General features: G+C 38.4%; 1 protein-coding gene and 1 long non-coding RNA gene across 3 annotated transcripts; one reads left to right on the top strand and one right to left on the bottom strand.

The window, feature by feature from the left end:
* Nucleotides 1-6,451: 6,451 nt before the first annotated feature.
* Nucleotides 6,452-9,730, bottom strand: LOC142103676 (uncharacterized). Its single transcript, XR_012679415.1, has 3 exons — nucleotides 9,633-9,730; nucleotides 7,964-8,122; nucleotides 6,452-6,906 (listed from the first exon to the last, which is right to left on the bottom strand). It is a non-coding gene; the product is annotated as an uncharacterized LOC142103676 (long non-coding RNA).
* On the top strand, nucleotides 9,701-13,596 carry SAC3D1 (SAC3 domain containing 1). 2 transcript variants are annotated; one of them, XM_075187795.1, is made up of 4 exons: nucleotides 9,719-9,787; nucleotides 9,925-10,110; nucleotides 11,102-11,731; nucleotides 13,054-13,596. In XM_075187795.1, the coding sequence occupies exons 3-4, from the start codon at nucleotides 11,128-11,130 to the stop codon at nucleotides 13,548-13,550; spliced, it is 1,101 nt and encodes a 366-aa protein (XP_075043896.1). In that variant the 5' UTR covers nucleotides 9,719-9,787; nucleotides 9,925-10,110; nucleotides 11,102-11,127; the 3' UTR covers nucleotides 13,551-13,596. The 2 variants fall into 2 exon arrangements, with proteins under 2 accessions (XP_075043897.1, XP_075043896.1); XM_075187796.1 differs by lacking the exon at nucleotides 9,925-10,110 and having other exon boundaries at nucleotides 9,701-9,787.
* The last annotated feature ends 5,513 nt before the right edge of the window (nucleotides 13,597-19,109 follow it).

The following is a 19,109-nucleotide window of genomic DNA, read 5'->3' on the forward strand; positions in this document are numbered from 1 at the left end:
TGCATAGAAGCAATCATTAAATGCATAGTTTCCCAGCACTGGGTACACAGTGCCAGATGGTGAATAATGTGTCCTAAATGACTGGTGTAAGGTCACTTGGCATAAAGGGCATTTTGCCACGTCCACATATATTGTACCAACTCATGATATTAGACACTACAAGAAACAGTTTGCATTTAATGTTAGTAACATCAGAAACCAATAATAATGCATTTAGAAGTTGAGCAACATACATGTATTTTTTGATTGGGAGCCCATCTGAAAGATCAGTGTAAATGTTACCAGATTGTTCCTTACTAGTATGCATGCTCTTTTGATTGACAATTGGGCTGATTAAATGGAGGGCAAATGGTCACTTTCAATTAGAACTTCGGTCTGTTCAGATATTGTTAACTTGAATAATTTTACATCCCTAGAGCACCACTAGATGTGTGTGTGTGTATACTTGTGGGGACAATGATCTGTTTACACACCAACACTGTGGGGACAAAAATGGAGGTCCCAACGAAACGGACTAATGCTAGTCAATGGAGGAGAACTTGCTAATATGTTCAGCATCAAAATCTGGTATACCAAAGTCACTTTTGTCAGACCAAAAGTGTGTGCGTTTGCCATGGAGGAGAAAGTGCGTGCAAGACTGGCTGTCAGTGGAACTGCAGGCTCATATATAATTTTGCTTGAATACGCCAGAAGAGGGGATTGCTACTTTCCCATCTATTTACACATAATAAGAATTAGAGAGACTATTACAGCCCTCTCCTGCTGAAAGAAGAGTAGGGACAGTCAGATATGGCACAGCTGGTGGTGGTGTCTTCGATTATAGGCTGGAGATCAGTGGAGCTGAATATGTCCATGACCCTTCAGAGGAGAGTGGTTCGGACACCAGCAACTGCAGTGGTGATGTACCATTGCAAGGTAGTGGAACAAAATGAAAGAACACAGAGACTCGTTCCGAAACACAAGGATTCTCGACCTGTTGGCAGCGGTGCTTTAAACACAGATGGACAAAAAGCGGATGCATCCAGCGCATATAAAATAAAAAAAATAAAAAAGAAAGAGCATATACAAAAGCAGTACTATCTATACTGTGAGAAAACTGTCTCAAAAATAACCTGACATATTGAGCATTTTCACCATAATGACATTGAAGTTGCTTGGAAGGACTGGATGCAGTGTTCTGATTCCATGCAAACAACCAGACAAATACATGGTCCCCAAGGGATTCACGCACAGGCTTGTTTGCAAGAAAATACCTGTGGCGAGACATGAAGAAATGTAAGATAAACGAAAGGTGTGACAAACCCAAACCTGGCAAAAAGTCCAGTCTCTGTGTGCCTTTGCTCAGCCTGATCTACCCGACTTAAAAGGTGGCTTTTGGAAGCTCTTGAATGACATGATGAAATTTTACTCAGTTAAAAAGGACAGCTGCATCAAACATGGGTACATCCGTCAGAGACTTCGAGAAATGGGAAGGCTACCGTTAAATGTCAGAAGAGCTACCCCTTTGGAAAGAGTGGAAGACTTTACCATTCCATCAAATTTTTTGCATGTAGCCAGCTGTGAGACTAGCTATGACCATGAGACTGGTATATTCAAGACTCCCAGGTGAACTTATTCAATCGAAAAAGAGAAGAAGTTTTGAAGATGCTGTTGACTATCATTTATTTGATAGATACTTTGGATCTCCATGAAGATGTTGCCCTAGCGCTTTTCAAGTTTGAGAAGAAGCTCTGCTGGTACAAGGATTGAAATCCAAGGAAAATGAGGGAGAAAAGTTCCAAACCTGCCGACACCAGCAATGCAAAGCACAATGGAATTTCTTGCAGAGAAGTGTGAAGAATGTGGAGGGCCACTGAAAGTGTTTACATGTTTGCCAGACCTGCTGCGTTATCACATTTCAAAGGCTCCTATTGCTTACGCCTTTTTGCTCCGGAATTTGAAGCCAAAAATTCCCAAACACTGTCTTCCACGAAGCTATTTTTGTCACAGGTTCTCGACCTAAAAGACACAGAATTGAATCAATTGGCAGACATCCTTGGGCACAACTTCATGATGTATTACAGAAGGTGCGCTTCACAGAATGCACCCATCAACTTGCCAAGATCAAACATGTAATGGCTCTCGAGAGGTAGACTGACTTAATTCAAAGGCAAGAATTTGGAAGAGATGGATATTAATCTAGACAAAAGGGAGGGGGAATTCAATTGACCGAGAGTTTTGTGTTTATCCTTGCAGCGTTAAAAAAAAAAATCCTGTGCGGGTTTTTAACTGCAATAGCGACCGTTTTTAGTTAACGCAGCGTTAAAACTCGTGCAATTTAATTGAAAAAGAGGTAACGCTCCCGCGCATTAATCATTGGTGCTTGCAAATTTTTAGGGGAGTGAAGGGAAGGGTTTAACGCGGTCATGTATAAATAAAAAAAAAAGGATTGGCATACATTGGATTGCATTACAAGACCTTTCCATATTTTTTTATTTCACTATTTTTTACTATACAATCATCTATACCTTGTCAAAACACATTAGTACATACATATTAGTACAAAAAACATACATACATATAGTTAGTGATTTTTTTTTATTTTTTGGGGGGGTTTTTTCCAAATAAAATCAACTTTTTTATGTTATGCATTACTGATAAACATAGTTTATCTTTTTCTTTTCATTATTACATGATTTCAAATAGTTTTCTTAGGTTTTTTATTTTTAGCACACCCCAAAGAGGTGCGAGATAAAACAGCATATAAGCCTGTTTAATGCGCCGCGTTAAAAAACAATTGAATAGCTTTTAACGCGGCGGGTTCTCACCCACCCTACACTTTCAATAGACCTTCTACTGGAGCGCGATAGGACCGTTTGATGGAAAAAAAACCTGCGTTAAAATTGGAATTGAATTGTAGGTAAAATTGTATAAAAAAAAACGCGTTAAATAAATAAATAAATAAAACTTGCGGTCAATTGAATTCTCCCCTAGGTGTGAAATCTCGTATCGGATGTAAGGTTTGATTTGTCACTGTCATTTATATATCCAATCTTCTTGGAACCAGTCCAAATTTGCTTGTCTGTGGGCTGGGTATGGGGCTTATTTTGTCCCGGCTCCTTAGTGATAATGGCTGGATGCAGTAAGAGGACTTACCACTTTCTCGCGCAATGTTAGGACCATCAGCACAAACTTGGACTTGCAATTCCACTTTTGCCAAACAAAAGGAAAAACAAAGACAAAAAATACATTTGTAAAACACAGACATAAAAAATAAACTTAAAAAGGAGAAAATGCATTATTTAAATAAGATTTTTTCCTAAAGGGAGCCACTGCAATAGACATCCTAAGATAAGACTGTACATGCTAAATAGGCTTCCCCAAGCTTTGCGCGGGGGAGCTTCACTGTAGGCCACTGGCAAAAGCTATTGCCGCTGATGGTTTTTACAGACAAATAGAGAAAAGCTTTTAATCAGGCAAAAACTCCAGTTATTGCAAGATCTAGGGCTTTTGTTTTGGGACCTACTAAAAGGGATGACAGTTTCAGTCTGCTAAAAGGAATGCCAATAGACTACTATGATAGAAAATTTAAGTTTTATGTATATTTAAAAAAAATCTTATACTCCTTAATTATATCTTACACATACTTATTGCTATGGTACTTGGTCATGTCTTACTTGTGGAATTACATGGAATGACAGCCGATTACTATGGAATGACTGTTGCTTTATACGCCATGTCAATGCAGAAATATCAGTAAAAACTTGCATTTCTCCCATAAAAACACCCCTATTTGACCCAGATCCCCTAATCCCACACAATAAACCCTTTGCACATACGCTCTCCCACATATGTACCCCACTACATTACTACAAGTTGCATAGGTACATCAGAGTCATGAAAAGTCCCTAATAAAATAATTTCTTGGGTCAGACAGTCAGCGTTATTATATTACACTTGGGTAAGGGGTCTTATCTTGTACAATTAAGATCAGTTGGTTACCATGTTACTTGCAGCTCTGTTTGCATTACATTGCAATCTTATCAGAAAAGAGAGCCCTATGTTGTACTTAAGATAATATAACCTTAATCTAGCAATTGAAAAACTACCAAGTCCAAATATGTTCTGCCTCCTGATGTGGAACTACAAATCCAAGCATGTGGACAGGGCATGCCATGGAATTATCATAAAGTTTAGGATAAACTTTATAAATGTACATATAACTTGCTACTATGTTAATATGTCATATTTATAGTGCGAGAGATGCTAAGCGACAGAGCAATGACACAAAAACATGGCAGTTCATAGCACATCTAGGAAACATTGCCAGACAGCAGTGGCAGAAAAGAATAGTGGTGCAAGATGGAATTGTCCTTGGATCATGAAATCATTTATGGTGCATTTGATCGCTCCGACCATTCCTTGGATAACTGATGTAATTCTACAGCAAACATCTGCAGAAATGCTGAAAGGGGCTTTCTTTATGGGTACACTATCAGAATGGTCAGGATTACACATAGCACTCGTGGATAGACTCTCCTCAGTGATTTGTGTCATTTTTGAATCTGAACATACATTTTCCTCTAATGCCTTATGGTTTTCTTCCAGCTCGGCCTTGGTCACGAGTGACCTTACAAGAAGATGCCTCAGTGACAGTTCCAGAACTAGCACTCATAGAGAAAGGCGAAGGCCTCATTCTTTCCTTGCCACTGCGTGTGTAGAATGGCATGTTGGCAATTTTATTTTTTTCTGCAGATAGCCTGGATTACAGGTTTTTTTTTCTTGACCAAGGTGAAAGGTGTTTTTTTACATTTTTTGTTTCCCTGACTTACAAACACTATGCATTTTAACATAGGCTTTACCAGATGACGTAGAGGGATTACCATCATCATGACTGGTGCCAGCAGCTGCTTGGTGCTCCTGCTCTTCTGTGTACTGCTATGAATCCATTTTGATAACACTGTACAATTTGACTGCAAATTCAAAAGACCAAGCCTGCCAACCCTAGTATTTCTATTTCAGCAATGACAATTAGCAATGGAGCTCTCCTGAATGTCACTGGAGACTTTGAAGAACACTGCTACCCCTCCTCTTTCTTTTCTATCTATGACGTTGCCCAACTGCTCTAGAGACTACCAAGAACTGTGCTGCCCCTTCTGTGTCCCTCTGTGAAATGGCGCTGGATAGCCGTGGAGGGCAGTACTTATAGAATCCAAAACTCGCGAGTTCTGACGTCGTAACAATGACGTTTTGCCTCATTTTCAATTCCGAGGGCGCGCAAAAGTATTTAGCAGGCTCGGCTCGGTACTCGGATCTGCTACGTTCGGGTGTGTTTAGTTCTCGGGGAACCGAGCCTGAGCATCTCTATATGTAATGCATATCAACATGGACCATCTTTAGGTGTTGGCTTTTTAAGACCCCCCATGACATTACATTTTCTCTATTATCTGTTGAGATTTCATATAAGTAACATCACTAATGTTGCCTCTGTTACATAGACATTTCAGCCGCTTCAATGATAAAACTAAGCTGTACTTTTTACTGCACCTATAATCCATAACTGCCAGAGGAGTGGCGGGTCACGCCAAGGGGCATGTCAAGCCGTCAGTGGCATGCCTGGTGCTTTTGAAGCACTTGGATGCTCTACAACCCCCTCATCCCACAACCTCTGCAGGACATACCTCCTGAGTGTCAGGACTGTGTCTAATGGCTGGCAAGTCTCCTAAAATCACAGGACAGTTATGAGATTTTTTTTTTAAAAAAAAATCATGTTAACAAGGGATTTTTTTTTACACTTATTGGTTTTTGCAAAAATCAGTATACATGTGAGGATTTTAGAAGTTCAGTTTCAGAAGTCCAATTCACATCTTTATGTGTTTCTTAAAAAAGAGAAAAGCATTTGATCATGGACAAAAGATCACCTTCACACAAACTGATAAGCATAAGATTCTGGGTCCACTTAAATACTTTGTATCAATTTGCTGTGCTCAGAGTTTACCTCTACACTTCAGTTTACTCGACAGAAGAGGTTAGTGTGCATCCACACACTCACTCAGTGTAACTTAAGGGAGACCTCAACTCTGGAAAAGGTAGATGCTTATTATAATTCACTTCACAGCATTGGAGGAACAGAAGAGCTTATATAGCTTATTTCAATAGTTTTTTTCTTTTGTTTTTTTAAAAAGACAGACAATAATTTAATTTATATATTGTATATGGTGTACCATGTCTTATTCTGAAAATGCTTACTTGTATGGCCAACATACAAACTTATCTATCACAGAAGCATTCCCGATACTTTGAATAAAAAACAAATCATCTCAATACCACCTATACAACCAAAAGGAGAAGTGTTTCTATACTCGCCCTCTTCTTCTGACCATGATCAGAAACTTGACTTTCGTTTTTATCAGTATAGATAGTGTTATGGTCGTCTAGTCGCTATTCAATGAAAATTGTCCACTTCAAATAGTGTGGTTCCAACTCACAATGCGGTTTAATAACAAAAAGTTGCAGAGTAACAGTTCAATAGAATAAGTACATCCGATTACATACGCAGGCGCCCTGGATCCAGCATACAGTCATTCAGTCCTGAAGGCTGTGGTCAAAAAGACTGCCTGCTGGCCCCAGAGCTTTTACTTATATACAGTTAGTGATACAGTGAAAACAATAGAGATGATTTGGCAAGTTTCCATATGTTCAGGCTACAGGACAGTCCAGTATAATGCAGGTCATTGGGCAGTTCAAACGATGCCCTCCAAGGGTGGTGGTCAGCTCTCCAACCGATGCATACTAATCTTCCCGCCGAAAGCTGGTTCAAACGGGTCAATTTGCATTACACACACAATACCATTCTGATCATTTATTCCCTATAATCCATAACTTGCATATGCAAGGTGCGATCTTCTATCCGATAGAACCGGGCATCTGAGAATAAATAGGGGATTAGAATGATACTAGACAAGATATGTCTCATGTATCCTGAACCTTAGATCTCACTAAAGTGTATTTAACATTACTATATTTAACTATAAACTCTGCTACATTTCATTATAAATGACTGTGTTGGAACTATTTTTAAGGTAAACTAATTATAAGTGTATGTGTTTGTGTAAATGTGTGTACAAGTGTTCGCACGTGTTTGTGGTTAAATACGCTCTTCCAGCGTGCTTCGCATATTTTCTGACAAAGACAATCAATTTGAAAATACCATATCCAATTATTTGGCTTCGACAATGGATATCTAAAGGTTCAAATTTTCATGCTTATCGCACAAATCCTCCCGTTGTACTGAAGAGATACTACTATTTAAAGGACCCAAAAGGAAAAAAAGAAAAACTCCCTTCATAGCTTTCGTAATATGTATATTTCTTGAGGGAATGCAGAGAATCAAAAAAGCTTTTCATTTTACATTATTTGGGAGATGAAACACTGTACCATACTTCTTGCCATGGAAATAGCAAAAATACAGGTACCAAGAAACCATTTACTACCACAATGAAAAGTGCCATCAAAGAAATAAGAGAGTCTGTTGAATTAAAGAAAGGACCAATGAAACTACAAATGTCTGCAAAGTGTACACTGACTTATTGGCACTGACAAACACATGGCAGTTGAATGTCCAAGGAACCTAAAACAGTTACAAAATATTTCTTATTAGAGCGTAAGAAAAAAATGCATCAGTAATGATTGATTTTTTTGCCTAATTGAGCTATCAGCCCACCTTAAAGATTACATAACACATGTTGTACTTATGCCAGATCTTGTAGTTTCATTTGGACATCCAGATATCAATAAAGAAGCAGATGAACTTATCTCTATATCAAATAAAGATATAACATTACCCCAGCTACTATCCTATGATACTACTTTCAATATTGGCAATGGCTACTTATCTACATTTGTGATGAGAAATATTAAATTATGTAATAATCCAATATTCCCAGTAGCTTTTCTTTTTTATGAAAAGAAATTCAAATCTTACCATCAAGACTTTTTATGTCTCAAGCGTTTGGATGGGCATAAGATCACACGAGTTCTCATTGTCACAGACAGGGAATGGGGTATTGTGAAGACTCTGCAGACCTACTTTCCTAAAATGTCACATCTTCTGCACTAACCATATTTTGTCAGATGTTTGCATCTGGATAAGAAAGCGGGGGAAAAAAATAAATTAAAAAAAATGATGACTTAAAAGTTTTAAAGAATCATGTTGCCCAATTGCTAAATACAGACAGTCCTGAATTGTTTCACAATACATACAAAAAGTTTAGCATGCAATGGAGTGAAACTTTCAAAAGCTACTTTGATACACAATTAAAGGTCTGCATTGTAAAAATTCAGCAAAGTTTAATACTTGCAAATATGCTGCGTGTCAAAATGACACAAAGGCAACAAATAACATCAGTGAGAACCTAACAAAGTCATAAAAGATGAGCTTGCATGGAAATGGAAGGAAGTCCCAATTGATACTGTCATCCTTGCCATGTTCTGACCTTTGCCTGACTCGGACTGTTCATTGATAGTTGCCTGTCTTAACCATATTGTTTGGATCTAACCCTTCTCTGGATGGCCAATGGTAATGACGTTTCAACTGGATATTGACCATTTATGGTTTGCTGCTAACTAGAGCTTCTAAAACAATGGACCTTATTCCAGAATTGTGTGAGTACCTGCATTTCCGTGTATTTTATTCCTTTTACGATACTATTGCCTCCAATATATTCCTGTCATTCAGAAGGCATATAAAACATGTCATTCCATAATAATCGTCAATCATTCCATATTATGACACTTGTGTGGTGGGGTACAGGTGTGGTAGAGCGCATTTGCAAAGGGATTAGTGTGTGGGATTAGGGGATCTGGGAGAAATAGGGGTGTTTTTATGGGAGAAATGCAAGTTTTTACTGATATTTCTGCATTGACATGGCGTATAAAACAGCTGTCATTCCATAGTAATCGGCCGTGATTCCATGTCATTGCACATGTAAAATATGACCAAGTACCTTAGCAATAAGTGTGTGGAAGATATAATTAAGTAGAATAAGATTGGTTTTTTTTATATACATAAAATTTCTATTTGCTATTATATTAAGTCTATTGGCATTTCTTTCAGCAGACTGAAGCTGTCACTCCTTTTAGTACGTCCTTTTTTGTTTTCTTTCCAACTATTCTCAGGTGAGGGCTGAGAAATTTACAAATTTTAGCCCAGGGGGCTCAGAAGCTTATTTTAAAGTAAAAAATGCAATTAGCCCAGTGCCCCGGCCCACTATGGGACCGGCCAGAGGGGCAGATGTCCCTCTATACAAACCCCTATTTCTATATAGCAGCGTTATCTGGTTGGCAGGATATTCATGATTCCATACGGTGTAAGAGACAATAGATAAGTGCTTTGCACGTAAATATAATACAATGACCAGAGACATTGGCTGCGTAATCGAAGAAGCACCACCCTGTATATCCGAGATAGGTGCTTGAACAGAACATGTTGGTACCATCATTCTAATTTTAACTTAAACCAGCAAATGACAGCCAGGAACTATAAGGAGCGCAGACAACAGCGGGAGATATGTAGTAAGCGGCCTGTCCTACACATGTCTCGTCACAGACACCACTGTGTCACACAGGACATCTTCACGTCAATACGGACTTACAATTACTTGTCCATGGAAAAAACCATGGAAACGAAGCCCGGTGCATGCTGGGACAGTACCCAGACATGGGCGAGCAGACGGCATGCCGGGAGACAGGAAGTACACCAGTCACAGTGGTCCATGAGAGGCAGAGTTAGCACAGTACAGGTTGGAAGGTAGGCATGGAGACCCGGATGTTGGAGGACAGCCATAATACCTCCCATCCCCGTTATAGTTTATAGAGGGGGTTTATCCACCAGGCCCTTATGTACTTCTATAATAATGTAACTGTAGCTCTCATGGGTTTTCCTAGGTAGTATGTTTGTTATGTCACCACAAGTGGACTGTTTGGGACTGCACATAATTGTAGAGCACCGTGCCCAACGGTTCAAAACAATTGCTGGAAACACTTCGCTGTCAAACATTACGGGAGCATTGTTGTAGTCTCGTGTACTGTGATAACTGTTTGTCATATGCAGATGGTCAATATTTTTTATAGGTGAGTATAAAAATTTCGGATAGTTGCCGTTTATGGAGGTTATGTAGATACTATTGCATTGTGACTACCACATCTTACCAGTGAAGTTTGACTGTAAAAGGTCATTAAACAAAAACAAACCAAAAAAAACCAAAACACTGACCCTTTTGCGGTCATAAAATACAATGCCAATGCTGTAAATTCATCAATCAACTATGTCGTAATTTACAATTACATTTGTAATTGTAACCTGCAGGGCTTGCTGGATTCTATGTGTGTGTGTGTATGTGTATATATATGTATATATATATATATATATATATATATATATATATATATATATATATATATATATATATATATATATATATATTAACTAACTAACTAGTGTTGAAAGCAGACGCAAATAGATCTCTAGGAGCCGTATATTTTGCAGGAGCTTTCTGGTGGTGTAAACTGATTAAAAAAAAAAATTGTGCTCCCCCAAACACCACTAGGGTTGGTTAAGCTGTTTGGTGTGGGAGGGGGAGCACACTTTTTTTTATTTTTTATTTTCATTTATTTTTTCAGTATTCTTTACAGGCCTGCTGTGACTGATACATTTAAGTGTATCATGCAAACCAGCCCATAAGGCAGATAAAGAGGTGTGTTTGTACAATTTTCTTCGTTTTCTGAGTTGCACAGATCTAAAGATCTGTTTGGCTTGGAACACTGTGTAAATTACAGGATGCAATTTACACGCATTATTACCGTAATAACAGTAATAAAGCGCATCATTACCGTAATAATGCGCAGGCCGCGTTACTTTTACTCGGAACGCGGCCAATTGAATTCCCCCTTTGTGGCTATTTTCTTTTTTACTCATACAAAGTTGTTTTTCATTTATATTCTGGAATTGTGGTTTCTTATTCAGTTATGTTTGAGTTCAGTACAAGCCTTTTCCTTGTTATTATTGGATTCATATATGGTTCAGTTGGCTTGTTTGTCAGTGCTTAACTTTGTTTTTCTTCAGACCACTGTAGTCTACAGTTCAGAACCATGGACACCTCTCCACGTCCACCTGTTGGTTTATGTCTTGAAATGTGTCCAGAAAGAGAGAGGAGAGAACGAGAAAGCCAAGGGCGTCTGCACCAGTTAGAGAGACAGAACGTACCGCGTACAGGCAGGAATCCTAGAGGTAGAGGTCGTCATATTGCTGATCCTACCAAAACTGTTAAAGAATACAACCGCCCTGCAGCTGGGAAAGAACTCTCCCTTCCAGAGGAACTACGACCTCCTGCAACTCTTCTGAAAACCGTTCAATATCTGTTGATGAAAGTTTGGGATAATGTCAATGACAAGGATTCAGCATGTTTGGCCCAGGCTTACTCTTTTGTGTTTGACCGGCTACGTGCTGTGAGGCAGGACTTGACAGTGCAGAGAATTAGAGGACTTGAAGGGGCCCTTGTGCTGGAAGGAAGTCTTGGCTTCTTGCTTTGTGTCCCTTACCGGGTGAGGAACCTGCCATTGGCGGACTATGACGAAGTGCTGCACTCAACCCAGGTGCGGGAAAGCTTTGCAGAACTAATGGAATGTTACCAAGATTGTAGGAGATTTTCCAGACAAGCAGAATTTCAGTCTCTTCTTCTTCTATATGACTTAGGTAAGAGCTTTTTAGATTTGTAGTGTTTCAAGGTCTTTATCATACACTGGTTCTCTCAGATGGCTTTTTGATTAATTTAAAGATACAGTACACAAATTTAGTGATAGGAAATATCGCAAAGCCTTTTTCCTCACATGCAGGATACGAGTATACATATTTTACAGACAACCATGTTATGCCCCTATGTGACCAGTATATAGTGCAGAGCACATTTGTTTAATATACATCTCTAACCCCTTCTAACTATTACTCCATCCACTTATGCTGCTGTGATGCCTGATCTTTAGAAACAAAATTATTTCATCAGGTTTCCATGACAACTCCAGTGTGAAAGATCCCCTCCAATATGAATACTGGTGAATGAATATTGATAACCCTGGCACAGCACTTGAACCAGAGAATACCACTGATTAGCCTTGTTACAGCGATGATGGAAGAGAGGCCTCTGAATGGCACCATCTTTGGACACCATTCATTAATGGTATGCCAGATATCATTGAAATCTGAGCCACTATTTATATGCAGTTGGTAGATAAAACTGTTTTTCCCAGAACATTTTAGCTGTTCTAGGCAGGTAGTATGTTGTCAAGTAATCTGCAGCTCCTGGTTTGTTTTGATTAGTAATGATGGAAGAATGTCTTCTCAAAGTACTATGCCTCATCCACAAAGTTGTAGTATTCAGAACCAGCCTCAGAAAACAAATGGCAACTAGTGTGATGAGAGTTACCAAGATAAAAAAAAGCAATACGAGTGTAGGAGACACTTTAATCTAAATAGTAAATATGATGTACTGAGGGGTAATTGAGCTAAAAACCTTCTGAAAAATAAATCACAAATGTAAAGGACTGTAAACTTATATTTATTGGTAAAATAAACAAGAATAGAGACCAAAATATAGATAAAAAATAATTAACAATCAATTTAATAATCTTTATATTAATATATTCATACATTGACACTTATTACATGATGAATATAATTCATCACCAGTTCATATATGTTGCTATCAAAGGCATGACATTAGGACACATGACACATACTTTACATCATTTAGGTTGTGACAGGCTTCTGCTCTTTGTTTTGTGTTAACATTGATATAGTTTCCTGTACTCTCATGGGCCCTTTGAGATTGTATACTTAATGGATTGGAACTTTTGGTTCATAAATTCCTTACACAATTCTTACCATGTGCATTTTAAATGCATGTTTGATAAGTAATCATTTCTGTTGTGAATTAAAAATTATTTCACCATAAAACTTGTGTGTGACTATTTTTTTTTTTTTTTTTATTCTAATATCTATCTCCCTTTTATGCTTTACAGGAAATCTGGATGCCATGAACAGAGTTCTGCAACTGCCTCAAAGTGTTCAGTATGCTCCACAAGTGCGCCTGGCACTTGCTATAAACAGGGCCCACTTAGAAAATAACTTTGTACGACTTTTTCGTTTGGTTCGCCAATGTGAATGTCTACAGGCTTGTGCTTTCTACCGCCACCTGCCAAGTTGCCGCTACAAAGCAATCTGTACCTTGACACATGCATACAGCAGCCGGAACTGTCGCTTCCCACTTGATCTCCTTACTAGACTGATAGCAATTGACAGTCCATCGTTAGCTAGTGATATGTGCAAAAGACAAGGGCTTATGATCATATCAGGAGCACAAACATCAGTCCAATTCCTGAAAACTTCATTTAAGGATTTGGGACCTGAGTCCAGAGATAGAGAGATTCAATTGGTGGAGCTGAAGAAAGGGGAGGCGTCTTGGGCTGAAATCATGATTGGACAAGAGTGTGTGGACTACGTGACATTGAAGGATTAATGGAAGGAAGTGTATTTTACATTGAACTTAAAAAAAATTTGACCTATTTATGACTATTTTGCACTTTATATTATTGTTTTATTACAAATACTCCTTAAAGGGGATGTGGATGAGAGCATATATGAATGTTTTGTGTGTCTGTATATAATGTATGCTTGTGTATGAATTTGCTAATGGTGGTAGCCATCAGTATAGTGCTGTCTGAGACTTCCATTTTAACCTCCTTTGTTCAGTTGCAAATACTTTTTGATAATATAACAACTAATCTGCAAATGATTGATATATATATTATAGATATTGACAAGGTGACCTATTTATTTTTGGACAGATTTTTATGGGAATCTTAAATAGGTAGATTTCAACCTAAAGAAAAGTTGGGTATCCTTTTTTTTCTGAACTTATTTTTTGAAAATGGAGAGGAGAGGTAGAACTTGAGATTGTTCTGTGATCTTGTGCTTCCTAATAAAAATAAAAAGCTTAAAGAAAGTTCTCCCCTTCCCTGACCAGTGGGAAAAAAAAGTCCTCTCTGCAGCCCTCAGCTGTGGGAGCAGTGTGTACTAATAATATCTAGCAGCCTGCTGGCAGTCTAAGCCTCTTGGATTGTGGGAGCTTGACATGATTAATAATTGTCAGTCAGGGATTTCTCTATGCATTGGGAGCTAGGGTATTACTGATATTAGCACCTGGGAGCCTCGGCAGGCTGATACTATTAGTTCAACAGCGTGTTGTTTTGGAACAAGTCCATTGTTCATTTCCTGCGGCTAGAAGTTTCATAACAACTGATGAACCACAGGTTGCCTGAGCCTGGTACAATAGAGAAACACATTTTCAAAATAATTTTAAGTCCTAAAGTACTTACAGCCTTCTTTTTATGCAGACAATTCAATTCCTTGTCCATAGTCCAATGAAAAGAATGTTAAAAGAAATAATACAAAGCTAACCAAGAGGGAAAATTATTTTTTCTCTACCACTTTCTGATTGGCTAAATCTTTTAACTAATCAGAGCACAGAAGAGAGTCTAGATTAGATACTTTGTTCTCAGAATCTGTGTGCTGAAGAAAGAAGACAAAGAACAAGAAGACCGCAAATGAAGAAGGTGGGAAGATGAAGAAAAGATAAAAGAAAAATAAAGGTGGTTTAAAATGATGGCTTGGGTTACCCATAAACCATGGTAGACAGTCTAGGCTAGCTAGTTCAGGAGCCATTGAACAATGGGCAAAAAGTTAGTGGACTTTTTGTTACAGGGATCCCAGAGGAGGTGGTGCAGTTGTCACCTCTTAGGAGAGGACTCCTGTTTACCGAGCCACCATCGGTTCCAGGGTGAATAGGAAGAACATCAGCAAATTTAGTGCTATTGATTGATATTTCGACAGGGATCCACAGTCTATTTTTACTTCCCCTGTATTGAAAACAATGAGCCCAGCCCTGACCAGTCTGGAATCTAGTGACTTTGATTAGGACATACCTCATTTTCCAGGTTTCTACAAAGTTGGCAGCCAGCACAATAGCCCAATGTTAGATGGGCAATATGAAAGCTGTATATACTGTATGTGGTAGTCTAATTGAGAATCTACTGCTTTGCAGTCCTCTTGAACTTGTCCTGAGTGTATTGGCCACACTATTGCAGGGAGAGGTGAGATTCCTCAACAGAATTAAGACCCCCCATAAGTGGACACTTTAAAAACGTAACATTTATTACAAGATAATAGGCATATAAGTGGGGATGAGAATGTGAAGGTAAACTTGTTGGAGTTTGTTATAGTACTGGTCCAATAAATGACTGACTAACAAGTATAATCTCATTAAACCATAACAATGAATGGTAATTACATTATTATCATTATCTTTTATTTATAAGGCACCACAATGGGTCCACAGAGTCCTATAAAGTGCATACAGGTAAACATTACATTGTCTTACAAAGCATTGCACAAGGACAGCAACAAATTACAGAACAAACAGCCGCAAGGTACATGTTCTGGTGTAAGATTACCATGACTGACAGACAACAACAATTGGAAAGAGAATAATGCAAATGTTTATTTAAAAAAAAAAAAAAAAAAGTAAAATCTATAAGTACTTAGCTGCAGAATGCAGTTTGATTTTTGAGAAATGTCTTAATCTGAGGAGCCCGTTGCTAGATAATATTCCGTAAAATAAAACAGGATATCTGCTGGAACAAGCCTTCTCAAAGTTCCAGTTCAGGCTAAAAACTGTTTGTTAGCTATCTGACAAAACTGAATTTAACCCCAACTTCTCCCCCCTGAAACTAGTTAAACACATATACACATCTCTTTGCTCCCCATAACAGTGATCATTGTATGTGTTACCTACAAAACAGGGGGTGCAAAAGTCACAATCCTGTTAACCCTTCCAACCACATGTGTTTATAGCATAGAAAAAATTAGATATTGGTTCATATTTTGATCCAAACATTTAAACCTGCAGCATATTGTCAAGGGTCCTCATTTCCTGTAAGTACATACTTCTGCAGAATTACATTATTATTATTATTACAGCCTTTCACCCAAGTTTCAAAAACTGGTCACCCAGAAGTCATATTGAATTGCCAGATTTGTTTGTAACTTGTATTACTTGTTCATCTAACTTATTTCTGAGTGTCCCAGAGACCTGCCTCTCCTGGCTCAGTGATCTAATAACTTATCAAACAGTCAAACCATATATCACCTCTATTTTGTCAGGAAACCGCTCCTGACCACCTTTACTTCTCACACATCGCACTCTGCACACTTGTGACTTTGATGTTTACTCTAAGGGGGCACACAGAATTCCAGCAATTCAATCTTGCACTCACCCATCCTTAACTTTACAGATCTAACTGGTCCCTTCCCCAACACAGGCACATACTTTCACACCTCTCATCTGCCACTAGCTACGTATAAGGTCGGCAGAAATCCTATGACTTAATTACCCAATTGCGCACGCTCTGTGCTCTGTTAGATGAAAGAGTTCACACTTCACACACTGGTGTTTAAAGAGATAACACAGCCAAGCAATCATCTTCTAAACAGACAGTGAATTTGTTTAGAGCAACAAGTTTTAGATATAATATATATATGAAAAAAGTACCATGCTTGACAATACAGATTCTAAAAGCAACTAATAAAAGATGACATAATATACAGCAAAACGTGAAATAAAAGGAAGAAAGTTTCAGAGTATAAATTTACATCGGTGTTGTATAATCTGCGCCAAGGGAAATTAGCTTGGAAAATAGACAGCTTATCAAAATTGATTGGTTACCCAAAAGTCTGACAATATCTTGTAAGTGGTCTCATCTTTTCCTGGAGAGTGTCACGTAGACCCAAGTTTATCATTAATAAATCTAATACAGACTCGCCAATCTAGTGATACCAAACAGACATAGGTCAGGTGGATTAGTTGATCTGATACTCATTTCCTATCATTCCCTGCATGACAGACAACTTTATTCCACGTATGTGTTGCCCTTCGTCATACTATTTACGAATATGTGGTCGATCACTAATTATGTTGATTATAATTGTATTTTGGGAAAAAAAAAAATTTTTTGCCAATATAACAGGCTTGGATAACCTGTGGCTCCCCAGGTGTTGTGAAACTACAAGTCCCAGCATGCTTTGCAAGTGGATAGCCAGCTCATACATGTCAGGATATGCTGGGACTTGTAGTTTCACAAAACCTGAAGAGCCACAGGTTGGCCAGGCCTGTTATATAAAATATAGCAATCCATCACGTAGCCACAGAGCCTATGTCTCTTAGTGTAAGACCCCGCCCCCCCTGCTGGGACGATTCCCTAAAATCTGTTTAGGTGCCAAAAATCACTCCAATACCAGGACATAACTCACCCCATGAGGCCCTTGAAGCTGTTCAGTTCCCCTAAAGATGAAAATGTTATCTTGTAGTTCTCGGGTCTGCAAGGTCACATTGAGTTAGGTCATTAAGCCTATGAGAGCGGCTTTGCGTTGAAGTCATTTGCATTACACCCTAGCTCAGTGGTTGAAGTAGAAATTTAGAGATGGTGGTATAGAAAATGTAATGGGAATGTAAGTGAATTGAATTTGATAGTGTTACAATGAAGGCAGTAGGAGAAGTGGCGGTATGGCATACTACTGTATACACCCCCACTTCTACCACTGCCTCAGCTTACAGAGAAACTCAAATTGTAAATGGATTCATTTGATATACAGTATTTACAATGCAGTCACTTATGATTATGCTTTAGTCCCCACAGTTATGTTTTGGGTTAATCCTCATAACTGTAATTCCTCAGTTTTCACCATACTGAGATTAAGGGTAATGTGTGTGCCATTTGAGGGCTAGAGGCCCACCCAACTGTCCTCTGAAGTGTATCAGATTGCCCATTACTGACCATGAAAATATCAAATTGAGAGAGAATCACTGAGAAAAATGTCCAAACAACTCTCAGTGACTGCCCAGAAAAGAAGATCTCCTTAGGTGAGATACAACAAGAGAATCAGGGCTAAGAGTAACTACAGATACAGGGCCTGAGTCATTAAGAAAGTAAGGCAAAAAAAGGGAGTAAATGTTCTCTGGGACAAACCATTTTACAATGCAAGGGGTGCAAATTAGTTTATTATTCTGCGCATAAGTTAAATACTGGCTGTTTTTTCATGCAGCACACAAATACTTGATTTAGGTTTATTTTTACACTGAATTTTAAAGTTGATCTAAGACATGCCCTGCCACAACTATAAATATGTCCCTGCATTTTAAATTTACCTCCCCCTCCAATGCAACATGGTTTTGCCCTGGTACAAAGTTACTCCTTTTTTATGCTTTGCTCTCCTTAATGACTCAGGCCCACAAAGTGCAAAACAATGTTGCCCAGCAGAGGGGGCAAATGTAAAATGAACAGATTTAGAGTTGGGAGTGGGTCATGTCTTAGCTGAATGTGAAATCACAATGTAAAAATAAAGCTGTTTGCCTGCATGCATAAAATATTGCATTTGCACCCTTTACTTTGCAAAATAGTTTGTGTGTTATTGGGTGTCATGCTTGCTGTAATGGAAAAAACAATTGACTACAAAAGATGCTTATATCAATAACCTAGAAATATCTGCAAAATAATATGTTCCGATAGATGGAAGAAATTAACAGATGCATTCACCTTCAGAATCAGAACCTTAAACACCTTAATGGAGTTATTAGAAAATGAGATTATAGGAACATTAAGCAAAGAAATATGCAGGAGTTTTAAAACATGATGCCTGCAAACCAACGAAGAAACGCATGAGGTATCGCATCAGATCTCTAGGGCACTTACCCTCTGCCATTCACTTTGCATGAAACAATGCAAGTGCAAACTGCATGTGGCAATGTATAGAAATAATTAACTGACAGATATAAAACAGTTAAACATTTGTGAAGCAATGGGAACTTGCAGAGGAATGTAGGTCACTGTCTTAAAATTTCTGCAAAGTTCATATTTCATGTCTCTGCCTTCCACTGTCTCCTCATTCCAACCATGCAACTGGTAGCTGCACAGAATAGGGACAGTTGCCATTGGCTACTTTAATATTGATGGCTGATGGTGCT

Source organism: Mixophyes fleayi, chromosome 10 (genome assembly GCF_038048845.1).
Source record: "Mixophyes fleayi isolate aMixFle1 chromosome 10, aMixFle1.hap1, whole genome shotgun sequence".
Classification (NCBI taxonomy): Eukaryota; Metazoa; Chordata; class Amphibia; order Anura; family Limnodynastidae; genus Mixophyes; species Mixophyes fleayi.